This window comes from Silurus meridionalis, chromosome 7 (genome assembly GCF_014805685.1).
Source record: "Silurus meridionalis isolate SWU-2019-XX chromosome 7, ASM1480568v1, whole genome shotgun sequence".
Lineage (NCBI taxonomy): Eukaryota > Metazoa > Chordata > Actinopteri > Siluriformes > Siluridae > Silurus > Silurus meridionalis.
Window position 1 is genome coordinate 9,664,929 of NC_060890.1, and position 25,601 is coordinate 9,690,529.

General features: G+C 36.7%; 1 protein-coding gene across 1 annotated transcript in view; it reads right to left on the reverse strand.

Moving 5' to 3' along the window:
• wnk4a (WNK lysine deficient protein kinase 4a) overlaps positions 1–25,351 on the reverse strand; it is a 47,054-nt gene extending 21,703 nt beyond the window's left edge. The window contains exons 1-7 of the mRNA XM_046854001.1: positions 25,245–25,351; positions 24,371–25,133; positions 8,320–8,492; positions 8,023–8,243; positions 7,717–7,874; positions 4,886–4,974; positions 4,223–4,442 (exon numbers count right to left, since the gene is read on the reverse strand). Of these exons, the coding sequence (XP_046709957.1) occupies positions 4,223–4,442; positions 4,886–4,974; positions 7,717–7,874; positions 8,023–8,243; positions 8,320–8,492; positions 24,371–24,922 (1,413 nt within the window). The 5' untranslated portion in view covers positions 24,923–25,133; positions 25,245–25,351. The remainder of the gene's footprint in view (positions 1–4,222; positions 4,443–4,885; positions 4,975–7,716; positions 7,875–8,022; positions 8,244–8,319; positions 8,493–24,370; positions 25,134–25,244) is intronic.
• Positions 25,352–25,601: the final 250 nt, after the last annotated feature.

A 25,601-nucleotide genomic window follows, 5' to 3' on the forward strand; every position in this document is an offset into this window, starting at 1 on the left:
AGAAAAAAGTGCAGGCAGAGTGAAGTGGGTGGGAAAGAGTAATAGCAGGAGTGATTTGTGATAAAAGGGTATCTGCAAAAGTGAAAGGGAAAGTTTATAAGACTGTGGTGAGACCTGCGATGTTGTATGTTTTAGAGACAGTGGCATTGAGTAAAAGACAGGAGGTGGAGCTGGAGGTAGCAGAGCTGAAAATGTTGAGATTTTCGTTGGGAGTGATGAGGATGGACAGAATTAGAAGCGAGTTTATTAAAGGGACAGCACATGTGGGACGTTTTGGAGACAAGGTGACGGGGGCACGATTGAGATGGTTTGGACATGTGCAGAGGAGGGACATGAGGTATATTGGTAGGAGAATGCTGAGGATGGAGCCACCAGGAAAGAGGAAAAGAGGAAGACCAAAGAGGAGGTTTATGGATGTGGTGAGGGAGGACATGCAGGTAGTTGGTTTGAAAGAGGCAAATGTAGTTGACAGGGGGTATGGAGATGGATAATCCACTGTGGCGACCCCTAATGGGAGCACCCGTAAGAAGAAAAATTATTAAAATCAACCTACCTTGAAAATAAATGTGTCTGTTAATTTCTTTGTAAGAAGGTAAATTTACAAAATCAACAGGGGATCAAATAATTATTTCCCCCCAACCCCAATGTGTAAAATTTTACCTTTATCTTCCCTAAGTGTCAGAAAAGCATGCCTATCCTCATGACTTTGAAGTGAATACTTGTCACATGACCACAAGCATAACCTCACTGTGTGGAGTATCAGTACTCTCACTGTGTGTCTGTAATAACAGAAATCTCAAAAGTACTAAACCTTTTTTAAGTACTATATAAGAACTATAAAATGTACATTAAGAGTATAATACATATAACATGCTTGTCTATTTGTCCTTTTTCTATTCCCAGTGATTGCTATTTTTTGTGTGATTGGGAATTTATGCACTGGCTAAATTGACATTAAGTTGAATTTGGTTAGGTTACACGGGGAATCCATAAACTGTGTATATCATACTGCAACACATTATATCACTGTAACAGTCTTTTGATACTAAGTAAGTTAATCTGAGTTTATCAGTCTGTATCATCTATGCGTTCATCCTTAATTGGAGTGAATCTCTGGTTGCATTTCTTCCCAAACAATCTAAGTCACATGTTCTGGACTGTCTATCATCATCTCAGTCAGCCAGATTAACCTGATAACTGAAAGCCGATCAGTAAATTTGTTCTTGATGAAAAGTGCATGGTGAGAGAAAGGAAGGATTGTGGAAGTCTTTCCCAATTAACAGGAGGTCCGGTCCTCTTAAATCCTCTGGTGAAGAGAAGGGACCAGATGGGTTGTTTTGTGACACACCTCTAAAGCTACTCTACAATGAAGCATGTGACCTCTTCTTCCGCCTGTATCCTGCATCTCATATTACTGAAACGATGATTAAGTTGCTGAGCTGTGTCCTTGAATGTTGTTATCCAGCCAGAGACACTGAACAGCTAAATATGGCCTTGTGCCTCTGCTCCAAAAGTGGTAAATGGTAATTATCTTAAGCAGAACCCTACTAAGGGAACATCTTACAGATATAAATATATATGCACTTTAATTGCATTTGGAGCGTAAGGTTAAAGGGATCTGGAAGTGTTCTTAAATTGTTAAACACAGGAAGAGTTTGTAATGAGCACTCAGTGAGGACATACAAATCCACCAGGTCACTGACATAAGATTCCAGAGAAAAGTGAAACCTGAGCCTATTTTCACCAAGCATCCCAGTCTGAAAAAAATACGAACCCTTATTAAATGGGTACAACCAAGCCCTCCTCTTCCGCAGCCAGACAGATTAGCTATACAAACAGCTATTAAAGTTTGATATTGATTACATGAGAAAATCATGCACATTTTTAGGCAGACTATTTGACCCAGTGTTCAAACTGTTTTCATCGTAAAGTTAATATTTTATGCCCAAAGGTTTTATAAAAAAGGTGGTGTTATAGACCAATCTGCATTTCCACTGATTCGTCATGATACCTTGAACTGCCCTGACACCATATACTTACATTTACATTTATGACTTTTGACAGACACCCTTATCCAGAGCGACTTTTATTTTAAAAGACATTTATACCATTTTCACAACTAAACAGCTATGGAGTTAAGGGACTTACTCTGGGGCCCAGGAGTGGCAGCTTGGTATGGCTGGGATATGAACTCATGACCTTCCAAAGTGTTAACCACTAAGCTATGACATCCCGATATAATAATTATGTATTTACCTACATTTACATTAACTGGTCCCTCCAAAAGTGTTGAAATAGTTAGGCCCATTATAACGTTGTTGAAATAAACTGAGAGCATTCGAGTCTCATTGACATAAGACATCAAAAGATGAATATGTGACATCAGAATGTCTGTTTCATTTTTATGTTTATTGTTTTGCAGAATAATTGCTGCATTGGCTATGGCCTATGCTTGCACGTTCGCTCTGATTTCACCTTTCTCAAAATCAAAACGACTGGCATTTCTCCAACAGACAGCTCTCTGGTCCAACATATTGGTTCATCCTATTTATCAAGACATGTATTCCTGACTACATTGCACTAATTCAATATACAGTCATTTAAAAAAAATCGGCACTCTTGCAATTCTCTCAGAAAAATTTTCCAATTGCAAATGTTTGGGTATTTATGTGCTTATTGTTTTTGTTTGCACTGCAGCAACACACACAAAAAAAATAGAAAAGTCAAATTTTATAAGATTTCACACAGAACTCAAAAATGGGCTGGACAAAATGATTGGCCCCTTGTCAAAATTTTAAGAAATAATTGCTTTTCAAGGATATGAGGCTCCTGTAATTTGTATATAGACACACCTGTGGCAAGTAACAGGTGTGGGCCACATAGTAATCACACCTGCAACTAATTAAAATGGAGAAAAGTTTGAAAAACAAACTGTAAATAAAACATGGACAATCTCAAGGCTACAAGTCTATCTCCAGATGTCTTAATGTTGTTGTGACCACTGTGCGCAATATCATCAAGATGTTTACAGCCAAAGGCACTGTAGCTAACCTACCTGGACATGGACAGTAAGAGCAAAATTAATAAAAAATGACAACAAAGGATTGTTCGAATAGTGAATAAAGAACCCTGATTAACTTCCAAACCAATTCAAGCTGAGCTGCAGACACAGGGTACAACAGTGTCAGCTCGCACTCTCTGTTGCCATCTGAGTGAAAAGAGACGCTATGGTAGGAGACCCAGGAGGACACCACTGCTGACACAAACATATACGCATAAAAAAGCAAGACTTGAGTTTTCCAAAACGTATGTGACAAAACCACAATGCTTCTGTGAAAACATACTGTGGACAAATGAGACAAAAGTAGAGCTTTTTGTAAAGGACATCATGGCACTGTTTATAGAATAAGAAATGAGCCCTTCAAAGAAAAGAACACAGCACCTACAATCGAACATTTTGGAGGTGAAAAATTGGAAATTGGAAAAATTGGAAATTGGAAATTGGAAAAAAATTGGCGTTGATGTTGCTTTGCTGCTTCTGGCACTGGATGCCTTGACTGTGTGGACGGTATCATGAAATCTGTTAATTACCAAAGAATTTTGGTGCGCAATGTAGTGGCCAGTGTCAGAAAGCTGCATCTCCACCAGAGGTCATGGGTTTCCAGCAGGACAATGACCCGAAACACACTTCAAAACGCACTCAGAAATGGTTCCAAACAAAGCGAAAGAGAGTTCTGAAATGGCCAGCAATGAGTCCATATCTGAATCCAATAGAACACCTGTGGAGAGCTCTCAAAACAGCAGTTGGGAGAAGGCTTCCTTCCAATCTGAATGACATGGAGCAGTTTGCAAAAGAAGAGTGGTCCAAATTTCCAGTAGAGAAGTGTAAGAAACTCATTAATGGTTACGGGAAGCGATTGATTTCAGTTATTTTTTCCAAAGAGGGTGCTACCAAATATTTAATATTAAGTTGAGGTTGGTAATAATTTTGTCTAGTGCATTTCTTTGGGTTCTGTGTGGAATTTTATCAGATTTGACTTTTCTTCTCTGTTTTTTTGTGTTGTTCCAATGCAAACAAAAAATAAACATGTGAGTACCAAAACATTTGCAACTGCAACAATTTTCTGAGAGAAGGTTTGCATTTTCTAAAAGAAATTCCAATTGGTGCTGACATTTTTGGCCATGACTGTAATTGTTCTTCTTGGAATTTGCATTCACTTACCATCTCCTGTGCCACCTCTTCGGGAACATCCTTGTAGAGCTCGAACAGAAATTCAATGGCATTGTTGTCCTTGTATTTGCCATGGAGCTTCTTGGTGCCATCCATGCGCAGCCAGAGTTTCAGGCTTGACTTCTCCATGTCGTCCTCTTCTGCAAGCTCGACACGCACACCATTGTGGTCCTGGAAGAATACATGCTCCAGTAGGTCCTGAATGGTGTATCTGCCCATGGAGATGAATGGGAATTGATAGACATTATTTTCTTTTATAGGTGCAATTTGTTTAAAGCAGGCTATTGTTCTAGACAAAAAGAGGAGGTTGCTTGGAGCCTAAACACTAGAGATGCTGCAAAACAACCAGGATTTAATTCATGTGGAAAAATTATATGGCAGATTTAATTAAAGCTCTTTTGTTAGACACAAAGATTATTATCTTCAATGGGAAAGACTGGATGCGGCGAGTGTAAGCAAATGAATCAGGCTAATTAAATTGTACAATGACAATCCATATTTAAAAATAACCTCATTACTGATTAGTTTGATTAAAGAAATGGCTTAAATACTTCCCCAAAAATCATTCATACTCCTTGTTATTGAAAGAGTCTAATAGAAAACTATTTTAAACTAGAATTCAAACCTATGACATGGTAGAAAAACATGAGTTACCGTTCATCTTTGTTCATTCGTATGCATCCTTCTATAATCTCTTTCAGCTCAGGAACTTTTACTTTGTAAAAGCTGTTTGGTTTCATTCCCTGAAACACGAAATAAATACAAAAGAAATGTTAAATATGAGACTTCATATACAAGATTTACAGCAAACCAGCAAAAAGCAAGGGTCTCAGAGCATGTATATTATTTCTCATTTAAAAGTCATACATATGTGATGAGGTTCCACGCTGTATCACACTTATGTAATGTAGTTGGTATGGACTTAGAAAGTATGTACTAAGGGCTGGGCTATTGTAGCTCATAAAGCTGAAATGGAAGTACGTGAACAGCAAACCACACAGTAATTTACTGGTATTACAGCAGGCCAAAATCTGCCCTATCTCACAGAGCCAATATCAACACATGACTACCCACATACATTTACACAACATACACACTATATTAAGATACAGTAGTAGCCTCCAAACATTCAGTAGCAATTTTTATCACATATATATAATTAAAAGAGCACCTTTTTGGTCCACTGGTACATCAAACACTATACCACTTCATTCCCTATTAATATATTTGTTTACTATGGAAGTATATTTTGATACTTTGATACACTTTGATATAATGAATCAGTATTAGTTAATGATAAATTATGAAATAAAAACTCCGACAATTGTGCTGTTAATCATAATTTAACAATGAATATTTATTTTGTATACAAAGTATATAGTATAAAAATGGATAAACATGTTTGTAGGCCATTGACTTTGTACATGAACACAAATGCAAGCTTACCAAATAATACATGGATCATGCATGAACAACTCTTCTACTCAACAGTATGAGATACATTTTTTACATCAAATCAGATAAAGAATTAACAAGGCTGTGGTGTAATGGAACAGTTTATAGTAATGTTTACTGCTGAATGAATAAGTATCTGGTGTCACTTATGTTATCTTAAAACCGTTGTTCCCTCACCAGCTATTTTTTTTTTTTGTCTCTTGCTCTCTATCTGGCAGTTCAAGTCTTTGAAAATGTAATGTTACTGATACGCTGAATGGATTTTAAACTTTATTATAAAAATGGCCAGTGTCAACATTTTGACACTGGCCATTTTTATAATAAAGTTTAAAATCCAATTCGGTTAAAGCTAATTTACTTGTAACATACAAACAATGAAGTGTTTGAGTTAGCACATTAAATTATCTGTGCTTTGCCTTGCAGCTGTCATTACTGAGCTACTGTTAAAGAAAATTAATCAACACCGAATGTCCAATCACAGTCAAGCCTTTCAATGGTGCAGTGGAATAAGGGCGATTAACAGCTCCCTATTAAATGTTATCACGTCATTATAGAATTCGATTTGCTCCACATTTCCCACGAGATTACTGAGCACGTGCAGAAATGCACTTAGCCTGTCACTCGGCTTAAAGGAGCACTGTTGCTAAGCCATCGCCTCACACCCTTTCCCTATGGCCCCATGATGTTTGTGGAGCCTCTAAAGAGCATGCAGTTTTATGAAGCACTGTATTCATGGATCACTGCAGATACCATTTTCACTTTACTACAACCTTAGTTTTTGTTAATTACACTTTATAGCCACAGGCCTAGATTATGCACTTTCTTTTAACGTCCTTTGTTTATCTTTTTTGCACAGACACATGCATGAATATTTAAACCATCAGAAAGTGCTCTGTGTTCACTAAGTTGACGTCTTACTTATGTGTCTGTGGATGGCGTAATATGAGATGATTCACATATGTGTGTTGTAACCTTTCCAGTCTAGCTAAATGTGTGCCTTGTGAGTATTTGGACAATGAAACAATGTTTGTACTTTTGGCCCAGTGCTGAAGTGATTGGATTTTTAAAATGAAGCAATTGTTAATCTGCAGAATGTCTCTAATGTACGAAATGCCATTAAAACATTCTTACTCTTAAATGTAAACTGACATTCTGCACTTAACCTTATTGTTACTGTTCGACTTTTAAATCCAATGTCTGGACCACGCAGACAAATTAGGCGGTGCAGTGTAACTTTCAAATGGTAAATAAGATGATGGTCTAATGGACCTCTAAATATAAATCTTTATGGGATTAGGAATCATTGAAATGCAGTTTGATAACATCTTATGAAAACTTTCTCTCTCTCTCCCTCTCGCTCTCTCTCTCTCAATCTCCCTCTTTATATACATATAGACAGACAGACAGACAGACAGACAGACAGACAGACAGACAGACAGATAGATAGATGTGTGGACACAAAATGTCTCATTTCATCGCTGACAAACAGGTTGTTTGGTGACAGATGACTTTGCGAATTTCTCTAGTTTTTTAGCAGTTACATAATAAAAAAGGGTCGCCTGCAGTGTGTTTTCAAAAACACCCATGTAATGATGGGATCATTGCAGGGGACATTCCAGAGTTCATGGCAGATCTAATCGACTCCAGCCACAAAAATTAAGGCTGTGCTCAAGGTCAATCCTCAGAGAGCTTTAAAGGAAATGGGAGGAAATGAGGACAGAAGGGGTAAAAAATAAGAGTGAGACATATAGTGGAATGTTTACTGTTCTGTTCCACGCTGGGTTCGAGTTTGGATCTTGTAGCAGTACATGGGGCCTCCCATAGTTGGGCTAGATAAAGACTTCCAGATGGACATGCATATGGAGCTTATGTAAACCTAGTTCATGTTGTGCCACACATTGCAAACATGAACAACAATGGAGGGGACAACAATGAATAGAAGAAACAATTCTATCCAACTGTTCGGTGCGTTACCTGTTGCTACTGTTTTTGAAAATTGAATGAATGAATGAACATTGTTTCAAACTTACACTTGTTACTTTGCGGTAGATTTGTGCCGCGTTTTGGCATTCAGAGTATGGGTATTCTGATGTAGTCATCTCTAAGATGCACATGCCAAAGGCATACACATCAACAGCCTCGTCATATTTCTCTTCATACATCTCTGGAGCCATAAACTCCGGTGTTCCTGGAAAACAGAAGATTCAAAAAACTTATACTACCAGAATTTTTGTGTCTAGAAAAAGTTTAGATTGTCCAACATCAACACATACTGTGACGTTCACTAATTTATAAGGCGTATAAACAGCATCAATATTTAAACTGTGAGAGCTTACCGATTACACTCTTAGCAAACGATGCTCTTTTAAGTGTAGCAAGTCCGAGATCGCCAATTTTTACGCTCCCTGTGGGTCCTGTAATAAAGATGTTGTCACATTTCAGATCTCTGTGGATGATTGGGGGAGCTCGAGTGTGCAGGAAGTGAAGCCCTTTTAGTATCTGCCGGCTCCAGCGCTGAAGAAGCTTTGGCTTCATTTCCTTAAATCGTTTCAGATACCTGTACAGTCAGAGGAAACAAACTTCATGAGTTCAAGAACAGAAAAAATCTCTCTCAGCTTCAAAACCAAACTCACGTTTTGAGAGTGCCGGAGGTCATAAGTTCTGTGACAAGCAGGACACATTTATGTCCTTTCACCGTGGACTTCCAGGAGTCATAAAAGCGAACAATGTTTGGGTGCTGAAGGTTCTTCAACATCTCCACCTCCTCGCTGAATCTCTGGCGCTCCACTTTAGTCAGTTTCCGTGTCTGGGGAAGAAGTTAACAAAAAAATTTAAGAATTGACCAAGCGACATGGTGGTGCAGCATCATAGCCTCTTTGTTCCAAGCGCCATGGTTCAATCCTGACCTCAGGTTGCTGACTCTGAGGATTCAAATAGGCTCCCCGTGTCTCTTTGTCTCCTCTCTCCTGCAACTAAGTTCAGTGGCTTTGCTAAGTTGCACTGGTTGTGAATGTGGCATCCATCCAGGGTACATTCCCACCTTATGCCAGTGAGTTCTAGAATGGACTCCAAATTCACTGTAATGCTTGAATGATTGAATTATGAGAACATTTTTGTAATAAAATAAATATATTTATAGGGTTGAACAAATAAATATTTTATTAGCATCAGCACCTTTGTACATCTGCATCAAATATTATGATTCAAATTCAGAAGATTCCCTTAAAAAAACTTTAGTCCAAAGTACACACATTGGACCAATTTGAATCTTTGTCTTTGTATTTTCTTTCCACTAACTTGTGGAAGTTGTGCAGCAGAAATCTTTACACCCTATTGTCCAGTTTGTAGAGAGAATGTGAGATTGATTTCATGAGACCACAAAAATGTATGGTTTTCATGGTGTCTAGGAGAACAAAATAGGCTGTGCTCTATTAGTGAGAGGAATGGCATAATTCTCCCTGTCATTTACAATGACAACAACCCAGCAAAGGCATTGTGAGTTCATGTATGCTTCCTCTGAGTATGTTTAGTTGCCTGTAGAATGTTGGCTGATTGGTGGTGTATGATGGTGAAAGCTGACTGGTGGGTAGGAATTGGCAGATTACTAACTTTTGGATAAAAATCTATCTATTCCAAACACAAAACTATATTCAATATTTGTTCCTTATTAAATTTACTAGCTTACTAGCTTGAAATGCAGAATAGCTCAACTTTCCAGTTACCAACTAATAATTACCACATCTGACCATGATAGGTTCAAGCTGCTGAGCCATTTAATGAAATCACAAAATGCTCAAATGCAGCGCTCTCGTCCAAACTATTTTAATATATCAAAGCACTGAGAAAAGCTTGGTTTTCCCAAGAACAATCTGCAAAAATATTCTTGCCACCATTATTTGTGCCGCGATTGCGTTGAAGTTAATTGTATACATATATTCCATTACTGTTCATTATCAAACCACTGATTCAAACATTACACAAACGAGCAAGGGGAAAATTTCATAGCAAATTATGCTGAAACAAGTTGCATTTCTCTGTATTACATTTGTCATTATTAAAACCCTTATGATTTTCGACAACAACCACATCCTACAGCAATCTATGACTCAGTATTTATCTTGGCTCCCGGTTTTTATTACAGTTAAGTCAAGCTGAATCCCACTAAAAGCAGGTAACTATCCGCAGAGCAGCTGCGATGGAAGAGTGTTACATAATCATGTGAATTCTGTTATCCCTTGTTTAGAGCGTGATCCAAAATGAGGAATCCCAGGTAACCTCTAGGAACTGCCTGAATGCATGAATCACTAGGCAACAAAACCCATTTTTGTGCTTCGGTGAGTTATGAAAGGCTTGATTTAGCTCAGGGCCTCTTGGCCAATGGCAGGTTGTTGGAAAAAGTCTTCCCATGAGGCCAGAGCAAGCACCATGAATCCTGCATTCAAGGAGTTTGTGGAAAAAACGTGTGTGTGCATGTACAACTTTTGAACAACCAAACTGTAATGATGTAGACTTGTGTAACACACACCTAATCAGCTTTGTGTCAACACAAGAGTGCCAAACACCTAAAGCTATTCTTTGCAAATCAATCGAATGTCAATACTGAAACAGCGACAGCATGTATGTCTGCCTAGGTGAGTAGTTTTTTTCGCTTGGCTGTAGTGATTGATGACCTACATTTCTCACAGTTATATATATAACATTGTTAGCATGGATGGTTTACATAATCTAATCGTAATAAATGGATAGACATATTTAAAAATAAAATTTATTAAAAAAAAAGTTGAGGAATCGGTGGTTTATAGCTATGTTAACAATAAAGATTTACAGTGGTCCCCAGAACTCCCAGAGGTTACCTTCTAAGAGACCTTGAGTTCCGAAAACTCACAAATTTTGGACGCACCCCTGCAGCCCCTATGGTACCTTAGTGAATTCATATGGACATTATGTCACTTTAATACCATAATGTGTTTTTTGAAAAAAATTTAATTTCTAACTTTCCTGAATATTCGATCCCGCTGTGGATTCCCCCAAATTTTAAGATAATCCACAACGTGCTGTTAGTTAGGTTCCAAATTAGAACCCGTGAATTTTCCAAGCTACAAATTATCGGAGGTTGACTATATATTCGAATGTAACCCAACTGTGTGGTTCATTAATAATTAAAAATCATAACTACTCATGTATTAAAACACTACACTGGAATAATCCCCATTTGCTCTTATAATAACCTTCACTCTCTCAGGAAGGCTGTTCCAGTATATGTTATAGTACAATTGTGGAGATTTGTGATTACTCAGGGTGAGGAGGCCTTCAGTGCTGTCTGTGGTCCAATTCATGTGTTCAGTATGGTTAAGGACAGAGCTCAATAGCAGGTTACTGAAGATCTTCCACTCTATCTCATGTAAACCATATCTTTATGGAGCTTGATTTGTGTTTTGTCAAGTAAAGAAAAAAAAATTCAATGCTACAGCATCCAAAGGCATCCTATACAATTGTGTTCCTCCAACTTGTGGTAACAGTTTGGGGAAAAAGCACATATGGCTGGAAAATTCAGGTGTCCTAATACTTTTGTCTATATGGTGTAACTTCAATAATTCTTACTGTTTAACTGTGGCTCTCTCTGTGTTTCTGTGTGTGACTTTCTGTGTAAATGTGGCTCTGTTTTTAGTCTAGCAGCACTACAGCTGGCACTTGCTTCTGACTAAAGTTTATTTGGACAGAACCCCAAGCCAAACAAAGCAAATGTAAATGTGAGCAATATGTCAAACTCAGAAATTGCACACCAAGTCAACCCTTAATGCTTTCTTTCAATATTAGCCTGATAAAAAAAAACTGTTAGCCTGTTGCTTATAAGCCTAATATAAAATTCATCATAAGAACAAAACAATTTACAAAGTGTTATCAAAGGGTGTTACTGGTTGACATGTAGCACGTATGGCATTGCAATAATTTGGGGAAATAATTGGTGTTTAAAGATGATACTGATTTATATTTCCTATACTGGGTCTCATATTGTATATCACTAAGAATTTGTATTACATTTTTGATCACATTTAAAAAAAAAACTTTTTTTCAGTGTTTCGCACTTGGGCTGAATCAAATATGTGACCCAATTTCTCAATATATGTCTCTAAGATATTTTATTTGAATAATAGATGCTTATTGTAATTTTGTAATATTGTAATGTTTTTCTTTGTCTTTGAACTTTGTCAGATGTGAATGTGACAGGTTATTTTGCGGTTTATTATCAAATCTACACTTTTATGTGTGCATGTGTTATACATGTGCACTTAAGGCACTAATGCTATTACTGAATTCAGACATCATGACTCCATGTCTAACAGCAGACCGGATTGTGTGCCAGTTTGTTCAGTTGAAGATTGAACATCCAGCTACACATTTGAAACCGCTCTAATCTCATTTCCACTCCAAATATATACCTTTCCATCTTCCCGGCCCTAATGCGCTGTAATGAAAGTAAACTGATCATGTGGTTTTAGTTTCAATATATCACTTCTTAAACTGGTTATTTTTTATGCCAATCTCTGCAAACTCTGTAGTATAAAAACAACTTGGGTTTAATGATATTGCAAACTTACTGTTAAATTAACTATTAACCCAAATAAAACCATATTAATAATAACTATGTTAAAATGAAATCTTGTAAACAGCTCAATCAGGTTGTAAATTCAAGACCAAGCCAAATAAAGTTCCAATCCAATCACACAAGGTAAATAATCTGTATAATACTCTATTAAACAGAAGCAGAACTGCCATGTGAAACTTTGTGTCTGATGACTTTTACTAGAATCCATGTGCATGTTGTGCACTAAAACATTCGAATAAAAAACACAATTTACAATGCACAAAGTCCAATAATTTCTTGTGCAATTATTTTACATGCCCATCAATTTTTTTCAATACGTACTGCTAAAATGATGAAAATCTTTCAAAATGTGTTAAGCAGCAGTATCGGGACACCTGACTTTTCCAGCCACATGTGTATCATGTCCAAACTGTTACCACAAAGTTGAAGGCACACAATTATATAGGGTGTATTTGAATATGGTAGCATTACATTTTCCCTTCACCTGGATTAGGAGTCCCAAAGGCTTCCTTACCCTGCACATATATGGCTATATTAAAAATATTTTTCACCTGATAAGATGACATATTATTTGCAAAAGTAAAGACACATCCAAATGTCAGAAAACAATCAGCATAAACTGGGCTGATTTCCCTAAACAAATATTCGAATTCTGAATTGTTGTGTTTACATGTAAATTTTGTCAGCAATCCAAATTAATTCTTATCAATTGCAAATTCCTAATAAGCGTTTTATATTTATCCTAAACTGGCCAGTCTCTAAGCAATCTTCATATATAAATGCATATATGTAAGCTGTTCCAAAATTATGCTACTATCAAGACTGTGTATGAACTAGATGATGAATCAGAAAGACTATAACACAATGCAAGGTTTGGTAATGACTGTCAAGAATATTAGAGTGTATACTTCACACTGAATGTTTGGACTGAGAGTCTTTATACGGAGGATTTTGATTGTCCAGGTGATTGTGATCAGTAATCAGTTCATGGCAGCATTGTTTGTACGATGTATGTTAGGTAACTGAGTTATGAGCTGCTTTGCCCCTTAAGTTATTGCAGTAGGGTAGTATGCCATATGAAATAATGAATAGTGACAATTAGCCAAAAACAGAGAATCATTAGCATAGCTATAATCTTTTATGGATACAAACTTTATGGAAACATCTATAAAAGTTTGTCTATTATACATTTTTACAATATTGTAAATTGTTGCATAACCTTAGGCAGTAAAAGCAGCTGAAGTAGAGTATCTTAACATGGGAAACAGGGGACAGCCTCAGGACAGAGGAGGGTGTGTTTACAAAATGACACATAACCCTTTAATGTTGCAATTAACATAAAGCCTAAGGGCTTTCTATGCATTTTTTGTCAGTGACTAGTATGTATAGAACACATGTCACAACTTGAACATGCTTTGTACCGATAAGGGAGTGTGGACCGTACAGGTATGGATGTCCCACAAGTACTTGGAAAAGGGAGGTTTTTTTTAAACAGAATCTGTGCAAAATTGAGTGTGTCAAAATGGTGGCAGTAGCTAATGTGTGCCTTGACATACTAATCCTATATGCATCATTATAAAGAGAGGGGGAAATAATTACATGACTGACATGAGCTTCAGGTAATGAACCACATTTTGACATTTCCATCTCCTATTAAGCCCTTAATACATGAAAGATACAAAACAAGCTAGTGCATTAAAGACCCCACGCAAGAACTGATGAGTTTATTTCTCAAAGTACAAACGAGTTTTATCGCAGTGAATAACTGTGAATAACTGTTTCACCGTGAGCACTATAAATACTGCATACAATATTGTAAATGATAGACAATGTTTTGCCTTTACCTAGCAGAATGTTGGCAAAATAGGAAGGATCTCCTCATTATAATGGGGACAATATGGGGCAAAAGAGAGTTTTTAAAATCATCTATTAGAGATGGAAAACAATTTGGATCACCACTTAGAAAAAATAGGTGCATTTATACTATCCAGGTGAGAAGAAAATGTCCCCATATTTTTTTTCCTACAAAAGCAAATGCAGTACACAAATAAAACATTTGTTAAAATAGTTCTAATTGTATTGACAAATATGCCAATAAAAGATCATCACAAGAATAAAAAGGACTGTATGTGTGTTTGTGTTTGTAATTATGTAAAAAAAAAAACATTTATTCAAGTAATTGACGGAATACCGTGTGAATCTATGGGAAGTGACAGACTGAATGGATGTTTGAACAGATAGTTCTCTGAAGAGCAACTTGCACTGTCACTCTTTTTTTAACAATGCATGTACTGTTTCATTTACTTACAAAATATATTCTTATATAATCAAGGATAAGGATTTTGCATTTTAAAAGTGAGCCAAGAGAACAGCAATGAATGTAAGAGCAGATGTAAAAGGTAAATGTGAGAGCTAAAACTTAAATAAAAGCTGAAACAACACCCCCCACACATGCAGTCTGTCCTCTACCATTTGCTGTGTGAGACTCTGCCGCCGTGGGAGTATTTGACAATGTTGACCACACAGACAAACTCTATAAAAATCTTTTGCAGGAAACTATTGCCTAAAAATGAGAGATCCAAACTTAGCTCAAATTTCTGCATTCTGAGGCAAAAGCTGTGGCAAAGAACCGCAAACATTTTACTTCACAGGCCTCAATGTGCAACTTGTTAAGGATAATTCTCTTTTGACCACAAAATCCACATTTAAAAATCTATAAGCTAATGTCAGAGCACTGAAGCACTAAGCTAAAGAACCCATGTTCACTGAGTTCATACTGTATAATACTCTATTAAATGCTTTGATTACTGAAGTTACTTAATACTTAAGTACTGTATTTTTATGTATGTTGTACCTCAGTTATATATGAAATTTATTTATTTAATAAATTAAATGCTGAATAAAGTAACCATGAACTTCAAAATTAATGAACCAAGGAAATAAGGAAAAAATTAAATAGCAAGAAATTATTTTGAGAATTAGAAAAATATTTTGGCTGCATTTAGTAAAAGGTCATAAGATATAGGTCTAAGGTCTAAGGCCTTCATAGGTCTAAGCAGGCATATCTACAACATTTGGAGAAAGTGAGAAAACGTATGAGTCCACCATCAGGAAGTATTCTCATTTCTTGAAAAATGAAATAAAACTCAGTTAGTTATTTATAACTGAAGAAATAATAATAAAAAAAAACACTTCTTGGTAATATACTCAGCTTTTTGATCCTACTGTGTACATAAAAGAAAAAGTGGGAGATGAGCCAATGTCAGCATGCAGTGCTGGGGTTCCTGTAACATTGGGTACAGAAACACATTCCTCTCGATTAAAGAAGAACAGATGGCAAGACAATAGCCAACATGTGCGCCCAGTGCACTCTAGAGCATTTTCATATTACACTCAAATTTGCAAAGTCTAGGTCGGTTTCACTTGCTACTTTTACTTCTTCACTTTTTTAAATGTCCTAAAGTCTGAGTGTAGCGAACAAGAATTCAACACCAACAACTGAACTCATTCTAAGGTAATTCTGTTCAGAAAGCTACACAAAACCTATTTATATCTTTTAAATATGCATCCACATAAGTAAAGTCTAACCCAAGCATGATCTTTAATGCATAAGTGTTGGGTGATGCGGGTTGTTTTAACTTGTTTGCTTTTAAATACTTTCACAATATTTAAAAATATCAAATGTTTAACTAAAATTCAGTAAGTCCATTGTAAAAGGACTTTTTTGCCAAACCAGTAACTCTGCTTTGCTCTGACAGATCAGTACTCGAGTGAATGGTGAATTGCGAAGAAGCCCGGGGCTGTTTTGATATGCTTACAATGTCTCCAGGTAACCACTTAGACCTCATTCACAAGTTTAGGAACATTATTAGTAAATGTTATCTCTGTAATGTGACCTGATCTGCAACTGTTACTACTGCGCATTATCATAGAATACCACTTTATACAGTAGCAGCGGATTGCTATTTGTCACTGTCAGCGCATTTCTAGCACTATTATACCTCTGACTGTTCTGTCACTACAGTATTATTTATAACCGTAAGCTGCCTTTTTATGTGCTGCACACGAGGTATATAAAGCAGACATACAGTATTCCATTTTTTCCTTTCTAGTACATATTCCATATTCGTACATGTTTTATGGCCTGTAAAAGTGGCTAAAATATGTAATTTGTAAATTATTGTTTACAAGTATCGACTGTAAGTTTTTTAAGAAACTGACAAAAATATACAACGAAAAAGCAGGAAAACTCTTTGAAACTAAAAACAATGAACACATTAGCAAACAACTATCATGGTCTTCAAAGTAACAGTGTTCTTTGTTAACACTTTTCTATGTTTCCTTCTTATTTATCCTGTTTCTATGAATGTGCTTACGAAGTTTTCGTTTGTGTTTTTATAGCTTTTGTTCGCCTTTTTGTCACAAACCTCTTCTGGGGGCAGGGCTTAACAGTAATCAAATCCCTTGCTCTACACAGAGAACTACTGTACATTCAAAGATTTGCTGAAGTCTCTACTTCTCAGGGCTGTCAATCTTAATGTTACAAGCCACTCAGAGTAAAGCTCTTGTATTCCCTGCCTCCCATTTTAGGTTTGTGCCAGAATCGCAATGCAAACTTGTCAGCGCTTTCATATATCATGATTACTGATCGGGAGACTGAGAAAACTGTCCATTGTTTTTAGTTGAAATAGTTGAAGGGTTAACATATAAAAAATCAGGTTTGGACCTAAATTGCGCTTTACTGTCAGTAATATACTTTTTTCAAAACAAAGGCATAAATATTATTCCAAAACCATGTGGAAATGTTTTATCCATTTGCCTCTCCTATTGGCCACGGATAACCCAATGACAATGTACTCATTAGAATGATTTTATATATATATATATATATATATATATATATATATATATATATATATATATATATATATATATATGTGTGTGTGTGTGTGTGTGTGTGTGTGTGTGCTGTTATTAATTGTTTGTGAGATTAATGGCCAGGATTGATATGAAATAAAAGCCATGTAATTTATTTCTTGTGTTATCAAAACAAAGTATGGCGTGCATTCAGAAACTGCACAGCAGTTTGTTTTCCATGATACACATTGTATGGTGCGCCTCTTAAACCCCTACGGGGTATACTCCAGCACTGCTTTTGCCTCACTCAACTTTTTATCAATGCACGCTAGCAATTATACTCCATGTCATTTAAGAGGGCCACTTACAGTATAGCTGATCCTCTTATCTAAGTGTTTGTGCACATGTGTGTCTGGAATGGGTTTGAGGGTGTTTATTCATGGGACTATGCATGTACTTTCCTGTCACAAAAAGAATTCAAATACGCATGACTAAGTAGAAAGATTGCAGGCAGAATGTATGTGAATATGTGCATGTTTCTTGCCTAAGGAGATAGAAGTGAGACTGGGAGCTGGAAAACCAAATATACTGTTCTGGTAACTGTGTATACTGATTTACTGTAATAGTGAGGTTTGATACAGGAGCAGCTGAAATTTCTAATAATTATTACTTCTCCATGGTTACTAACAAGAACACACCGAGCCCAAAATAACATTGTGGGATAAAAAAAACGTGTGGCTGCTGCATGGATATTTTCACATCGTTCCAGTACTGATAATGCTGCTATTTTAATAGCTGACACTGAATGGAGAATGGCAGAGAAAAAGGCTGCAACATGCTGACTCTGTAGGTGTTATGTAATAATCCAGGACCAACATACTACAAACATGTTAGAAAAAATGCATAATATAAAAATTTAAATATCAACAATTCTTTTTAACTATAGAATTATTCCTTTCTTGAAATATTCAATCATTCTGTAACCAGTTTATTCAGAGAAGGTTTCCAAAGCTGTTGCTGGCAATACTGGATGCATTGTGGGTGAAACCCCCATCCCACCCCAGGCAGGACACCAGTTCATCGCAGAGCACATTCACACACATATTCACCTACTCATCAGTATCAGGGCAAAATTTTGCAAAGCAAATAAACCTGCTAACACGTCTTTTGATAGTTGAAGTAAAAAACGCAGAACGGGAAAACATGCAAAAAAAAACTGGCACAGGCAACAATCACCAGTTCTGGATTAAACCCAGGACGCTGGGGCTTTGAGGTTAATGTGTGTACATGATGCCCATTCAGGTTGTATTCCCACCTTACATCATGTTTCTAGGAATAAGATCTGGATTCATGTGACTCTGGCCAGGAAGAAGTAGCAACTACCCAAGAATAAATGAATGAATGAATACATCCCTCCTCATAACTAACCTCCATTTCTTTGCTTAGATCAGAAGACTTGCTATGAGACTGATAATGTCATGTAGTCATACTCACACTAAATTAGGTATTTCCTGAATAATATATATATATATATATATATATATATATATATATATATATATATATATATATATATATAAAACAATGTTAGAAAGAAAAGTTGATTCACAGACCACAGATTCACCCGATAGAGTGGGTGAAGGTGGCCGCTGTCCAGATCCCTGTCTTTTTATAACCTAAAATATGCATAAGCTCAATTCATAACAAGAGAGTTGCATGTAAAAAGAAAAATGCATAACAGCTCGGCAAAACTATACCAAAATGTTTTAAAAGAGGTTTTAGTTTTAGTAATTATAGAGTGCACATTGCCAGAGGGCAAATAAAACAATGAGGATAGTGGTCCTTTTGCTTGAGCTGGGGAAAGGTTACAACAAGTAAAGTTGTAGGAAGTAAATCTCAAAGAGTGGGAAACATTTTTGCCAAAGGCAAATTCTGAACAAAAACTTGGCAGAGTGCTTATGAGAAATGTTTGTGTTATTGATCATAGAGTATGTCACCTGCAAAATGTGAAGCATGTTTAATTTGTATTTCTTGTTTGTGGCCTTTATACATATTTACTTTTATATGTTATAAATATTGGGGGGAAATATTTGCCTTGTCTGGGGTTTACTTCTTGTTGCACTACAATATTGTAAGTAAATTCATTGCATAAAAATATATATATATATATATATATATATATATATATATATATATATATATATATATATTGCATACATTGAAATAATCATTTAATTATTGCATTATATTTAATTGGTGTAAATGTCAATTTACTACATGCTCACCATGTCTGCCTTTTTTCTCACTTAAAACAAGATAGTGTATTTGCATTTACAATTGTGAACATAAGTATTCAGACCTCAGCTGTAACTCCACGCTTACACACTAAATAGAAGTTACGCAAGAGTTACAAGTTGGGTGGGGTTTCAAACTAGAGGCGTGTCTCTGTTACGTGCGATTCTGACCTTGAACTTAAGCCCATTCTTCTTGAGTGATATTGGCTCAAGTGGGGAACAGTATTAAGTCCACAGAGACTCTCTGACAATTTTAGGTAACCACAATATAACATGTTATGAAATAAATTGAGGTGTAAGTGTTCAGTCAGTTTATCCTTTAAACTATCAGCACATTTTTACTACACTACTTTTTCACTGGAGTAACAAAAATTGTATTATTGTATTAATCAGACAAATCAAAATAGAATTAAATGCATGATTCAAGGCCTACATTACTTGCACAGGTAAATCTCATTGTCATTACCTTTATATATCTCATAGAGAAATTAGTTAGAAAATGTCAACAAAGAATAAAAAATAAAAATAGCACATTTTTAAGCTGCTGAATAATACAAGGACAGACAGTATTCATTTTCACAGCACAGTGAACAAACATGACCTGCTATATCAGTCTGGGTTTTATATTACCAAATTGTTTTTAAGTAAAAGAGCAAGTACCTTTGTTTAAAAGTGGTTGTATAGACAATATACCCCCGTCTCTACAAAACCGCTATTTTAGATGCATTTAGAAAAACTGTGGGCACCTCAGGGAAAGCCACTCTGGCCATTTGAATAATCTGAAAGAGGCACCCTCAAAATTAACTGTGTAACCCAAAGTTGTACAGACAAAACAGATTATCCTTTGTATGCACATTTCTTTGAGACATAAGTAAAGCCAAGAAGGTGTGCTTTCCAGTATTTGTTGTCTATGTGTTAAAGGGTGCAATAACTGGATTTTCAGGAAGAATACAGACGTTTTTTGGGACACATCTGGCTCTAATTAAAGCTGCAGTATAACCCAGTAACAATATGATACAATGAAAGAAACATATACCACTACAATATGTCACAGAATGCAAGGCTTTGTCCATTTAAGGCATTTTTAAGTCAGTTGGCATGTCAGAAGAAAAACTGCAAGGTAAAATTTAGTTTACAGTGAGATGAACACAAAAAGTTCAAATATTGGATTGTGGATAGAAGGTCAGTCAAGAGTGGTCAAACAACAAAATTGTCATAATGTTGCTATAACAGATACACAAAGCAGTCCAGTACTCTAGGTGAAAATTACTATCAAATGTTCAGTTCAAATATCAGAACTGCTACACAGCTATTGCTAAGCAAAAGCTCTTTTCTAGGGTTATGCCTCAGCTGTAATTCAATTTGGAAACAAAAACATTAATACCTCAATTCATGTACATTAACAACTTTCATGTACATTAAATCCCTGTTTATTTCCTTACAGATTTTTTGATATTTAATGCCATAGTGTTTAAAGTAAGTAATCAGAATGACTCAGTCCACATTTACAGCCATGACAGCAAAGAGTAGTGCATGAAAGCACAATAAGCCACTGGTCAGTAGCTGGCAGGACTACATGTGACTCAACATTTTTGGAAACCAAATAGTCAAAATCTTTGTTCTCTATAAGAAACTCCCTCAATTCTTCATTGGCCCTCAGGCAGTTTTGTGGGCCTCCAAATTTTGGCTGATGCATTGATCCATTAGGATACTTTCTCCATGTATTTACTTTACCATCCAAGCAGATTTGTTGCTGCCATAACAATTAAATGAGTACTGGATCATAGTAGAAAACTACACTGAATGGGATGCCAGTCCATTACAGATCACCATCCACATTAAAATCTCACTCAGAGGCAATTTAGCATGTTTTTAGTATGTTTAGTAGGAAGGTTGAAGGAAACCTATTTAAACACAAGGGCAAATCCATACCAAAACAAACTCAAAATTCATTCAGAGATCCTGGAGCTGTGACGCGATGCTTTAAATGTATTCTAAATCGCAACTATAATTCTAGATAAATATTTCATTGCCAGAGTTTTTAATCATGTAAAATTACCAACTCTCATTTGCTTCATAATATTTACACAAAATAAATGTACACTTTAGCTACCATTTTTTCTACGTTTAAGCAGAATAAATATATCCAAACAAACGAGCAGTGGTGTAACGTGACTGGGAGGTTTCAGCGATTATGCTACACATGTGTAAAATAAACCCCTCCTCTTCCACAGAAATGCATACTTATCTAAAATAAGGCAGCTACTGATAAGACTGCAGGGGTGTTTTAGCACCAGTCGTTGTTGGATGGGAGGGCATACTAAGTGTCATAGAGCAAATGCAAACTTTACATTAAAATGCCAAGTTGTTATTTTACAGTTTGACAATTTTTCCTCAGACCTCATTTTTTTGTTCTACGCAAAAAACCATCAAGGCAACAGTAAAAATGGACTGGCACAATCATGTATGACGCCTACTATGTGTGAATACATTTGCAACAGTTATGTAATTGTCCCTAATAAAAGGATGGGGAGACCCAGAGGTGATTTGGAAACATCTGCTTTGAATGACTAGATTCATAACTGGCCAGCATTACATTAAACCATGAACATTAATGATGTATTCGGTGTTCCATTGCCAATGCCAAATACTATTGAGGAAATGAAGGTATGACGCAAAATCATATTGAAATGACTCAATAACATATTGAAATTGTTAATAACCAGCAGTTATATGTTACCACACAGTACATAACTATGCAATTAGAAGCCATTAGTCGCTCATTTGCACGAATCCAAACACCTATTCTGCATGCAGAATGCAGTTTTAGTATTTAACCACATAGACTTTTAGTGACATGAAACACTGTTTTTGTTCAAACATTTTGAAATACATTAGTCTTTTAATTATGGTTTTATAGTTTCATTTTTGACGCCAATATGTTAACAAAACTAATTAAATTGAATAGTAAAAGATTATATATTTACCAAAACGAAGTATTAAACCTCTTTAGAAACATCTTTTCTGCCTTGTGGGAAAAACTTGGTGGTTCAATAACTGAAACTGAAAAGCTACATTTATGCTGAATTAAAAGATCCACATATCACAATCTATTGAAAACTGTTTTAGTGTATAAAAGATGCACTAAAAGTGTGCGTTTCAGGCTTAGAGATCATAGGCTTCAAATATAAGGGATTTTTTCCTTGTTTTTTTCTTGTTTCCTTGTAAATACTACAGCTCAGTGAATGCACAGTAAAAGAAATGTGCAATTTCTTTAAATCTTGCAGTTTTTAAAACATTTTATTACAAGTCACTTGTGTGCCATTACACAGATCCTCTCTGTGTTTTTCGATTCTACTGCAATTCCACTGTATGGCTGTTTGCAAGAATTTAGTAAAACATCCAAAGCATGCACAGACCAAGAGGAAATACAAATGAAAAAGTCAAATGTACAAGTAACAAAACTATGAGCTCTAACACAATATTAGATCAGTTCACATATTTATGTAGAGTCATCAGTCTCCTCCGAGCATAGCAGAGCGTGCATGGTCATGAGTAAATTATAAAGAATCCCAAAAGATAAGCGCAGCATAGGGATTGCTCACACACAATTCATTGCCGTGATGATGTCATCGAAGGCAGGCTGAAGTCTCAGTAGCAGCAGCAGTCGTATTTAATCCTATTAGAGCTGATTAAGTCTTTTAGCCTCTTTTGAAATAAGACCGAATGTTTAACCATTAAACCAGCTTTGGCAAGTTTCCTATTACTGTATCTTGAATAACTCTTTTATTCTAGTATAAGTCAAAATAATTGTCATGTATTTGGTCACTACAGAAAAAGCTATCCTCGCTGTAATGTTATCTCTGTCTATAAAATCAGAATATCAAGAAATTAATTTCTCATTTTATCGTAATTTTTTATGTAAATAAATTCTAATCCCATACAATAAAAAAGGGGTTTCTGATCATATTCTATTTATTTGTCCTTATACATAAGTCATTTATGTGTAAAACCATGAGTGTGTTTTTAAGTCAAAACAAGATTATATCATACTAATGATCATACTATTATGACAAAAAAAATGATATGACAAATGAATGACCTATTGAACACCAATTAGGCAAAACAGTGACTGAATATAATTTAAACTGAACCGATATAATCAGTAAACTCTTCTATTGAAACTGACAACAGAATTGTGAGATGTGGCAGATGCAACCTGAATAAAGCTGCTGTAACTGTCACTTTCTAAGAATAAATGAATGTCTAATACTCAGTTTCTTACACATGGGACACTGAAATTGTGTAAGCTTGAAAATCACATTCCATTGCTTGAGTGTGAATCTAGTAAATTTTAGTACTACAGGCTATCTTCCAGTAACAGCAACTGGCAGACTCTCACCAATCTGTCAGCTGAGAGTCTTTATAATTCAGAGAAAGAGCAATCAGGCAGTTGGAGAGAGGAGAGAGACAGTGGGAAAGAGGGAATTTATTATGCAAGCTCAACCCCAGCATTTACTTTAAGTCAAGATGTCATGTCCTGATGCGGATAGAGATAATAGAGCTTGCATTTTCAGAAGTTTGCATATTCGATCAGGGCAAATTCATGTGTTGGGAATATAGAAGGGAATGTTTAACTGAGTTCAAAGTTAGTTGCAATTAATTTCTGTAAAAAAAAAAAAAAAAAAAAAAGAGTAAAATTAATTATACTAATGAAAGTATAAATATTGTTAAATGTTGTGCATAATAATTATTAGTATTGTAAACATATGAATGGCAGCAGAGAACCTTAAGGAATTCTCCTAATGGCAGGTGCACACTTCATTCACCTGTTATGGGTTTTTACTCACATTCATTGCACTATGTTACTCCTAATTTCCCTTTCATCATTTGATCTAGACACATTTACAGATAGAAGATGTGTACCTGCAGCTCGCACCACGCCACCTCCACTGTGGTCTCGGTGTCCAGGCCTTTATAGACGGTTTTAAACGAGCCTCTGCCGATCTCCACGTTGAACTTCAGATATCGGCCATCGGGAGACGTAGCGACGGCTTTGGTCTCCACGTCCTCCTTCTCCTCTTGCTCCAATCGGCTTACGAGCCTTTTGATCAACTTCGGGTTGCTCTTCGTCGGCTCTGGGTCCGAATCGGAGCTCACCTCGTGCGCAACAGCGCTCGGGACCGCGGCGTCCCATTGCGCATTGGATGTTAAAGACTGCGGAGACGCCGAAGACGGAGGAGTATCCACAGCTTTGGATTCCTCCGTCCGTGTTTCGGGTAAGACATGTTCGTCGGACCAGGACGGCGCGGCGTAAAACTGCGGCTCGAGCTCCAACTTGTGAAGCACGTACGAGTTCCTCCTGGCGCTAAGCGCGTGCGATCGGAGCGGCGGCACTCGGGACAGACAGTCTGAGTCCAGATCAACAGGTAAAGTCGGAAAGCCGAGGCCGGACACTTCCACTTCTGCGTGGGACATGCTGAGAATGAGTCGGAATAGGAATGAAATTCTTCTTCTTCTTCTTCTTCTTCTTCTTCTTCTTCTACTTCTTCTTCTCTCTTTACATCCAGTCCACGCGTGAACCGATCATTATTCGCGGAGTTAGAAATGACCGGAGCGAGGACATGGTGTTCTGCTGCTGCTGATTATTGGCGTCAGTCCTTGTTTTGTAAAGCTGTTCAGAAGAAATCTGCGAGGAGAAAGAACAAGAATCGAATCGAATAGCCCATGCATTTATAGCGGTTTATTTACTACTTATATTAACTAGTTCTGCAAATGAGCAAAACACACAAAGCATTACCTCAAGCTCAGACTGTTCCAGCGGCGCGTTCGCTTTCTGGCTCCTCAATTACCGCGAGCTCTGCGCAGCTTGTTCTGAGCGCACGAGCGTGAGTCGCCAAGTCTGGCTGTGTGCGCGCGAGCCCCGCCTCCCCTGTACCTGAGGCCGTCGCGTGCTGCTGAAGCAACCCCATCCCCAGCCCACCCCCCCCCAAACAAACACACACACACACACACACACACGCACCTCACGTGCTGCTACCCATGCACTGCGACCACCACCGACTACTTCACCCACTGCTATATACACTGTATCTTAAGCACATATGTAATATACAGTGGGTACGGAAAGTATTCAGACCCCCTTAAATTTATTCAC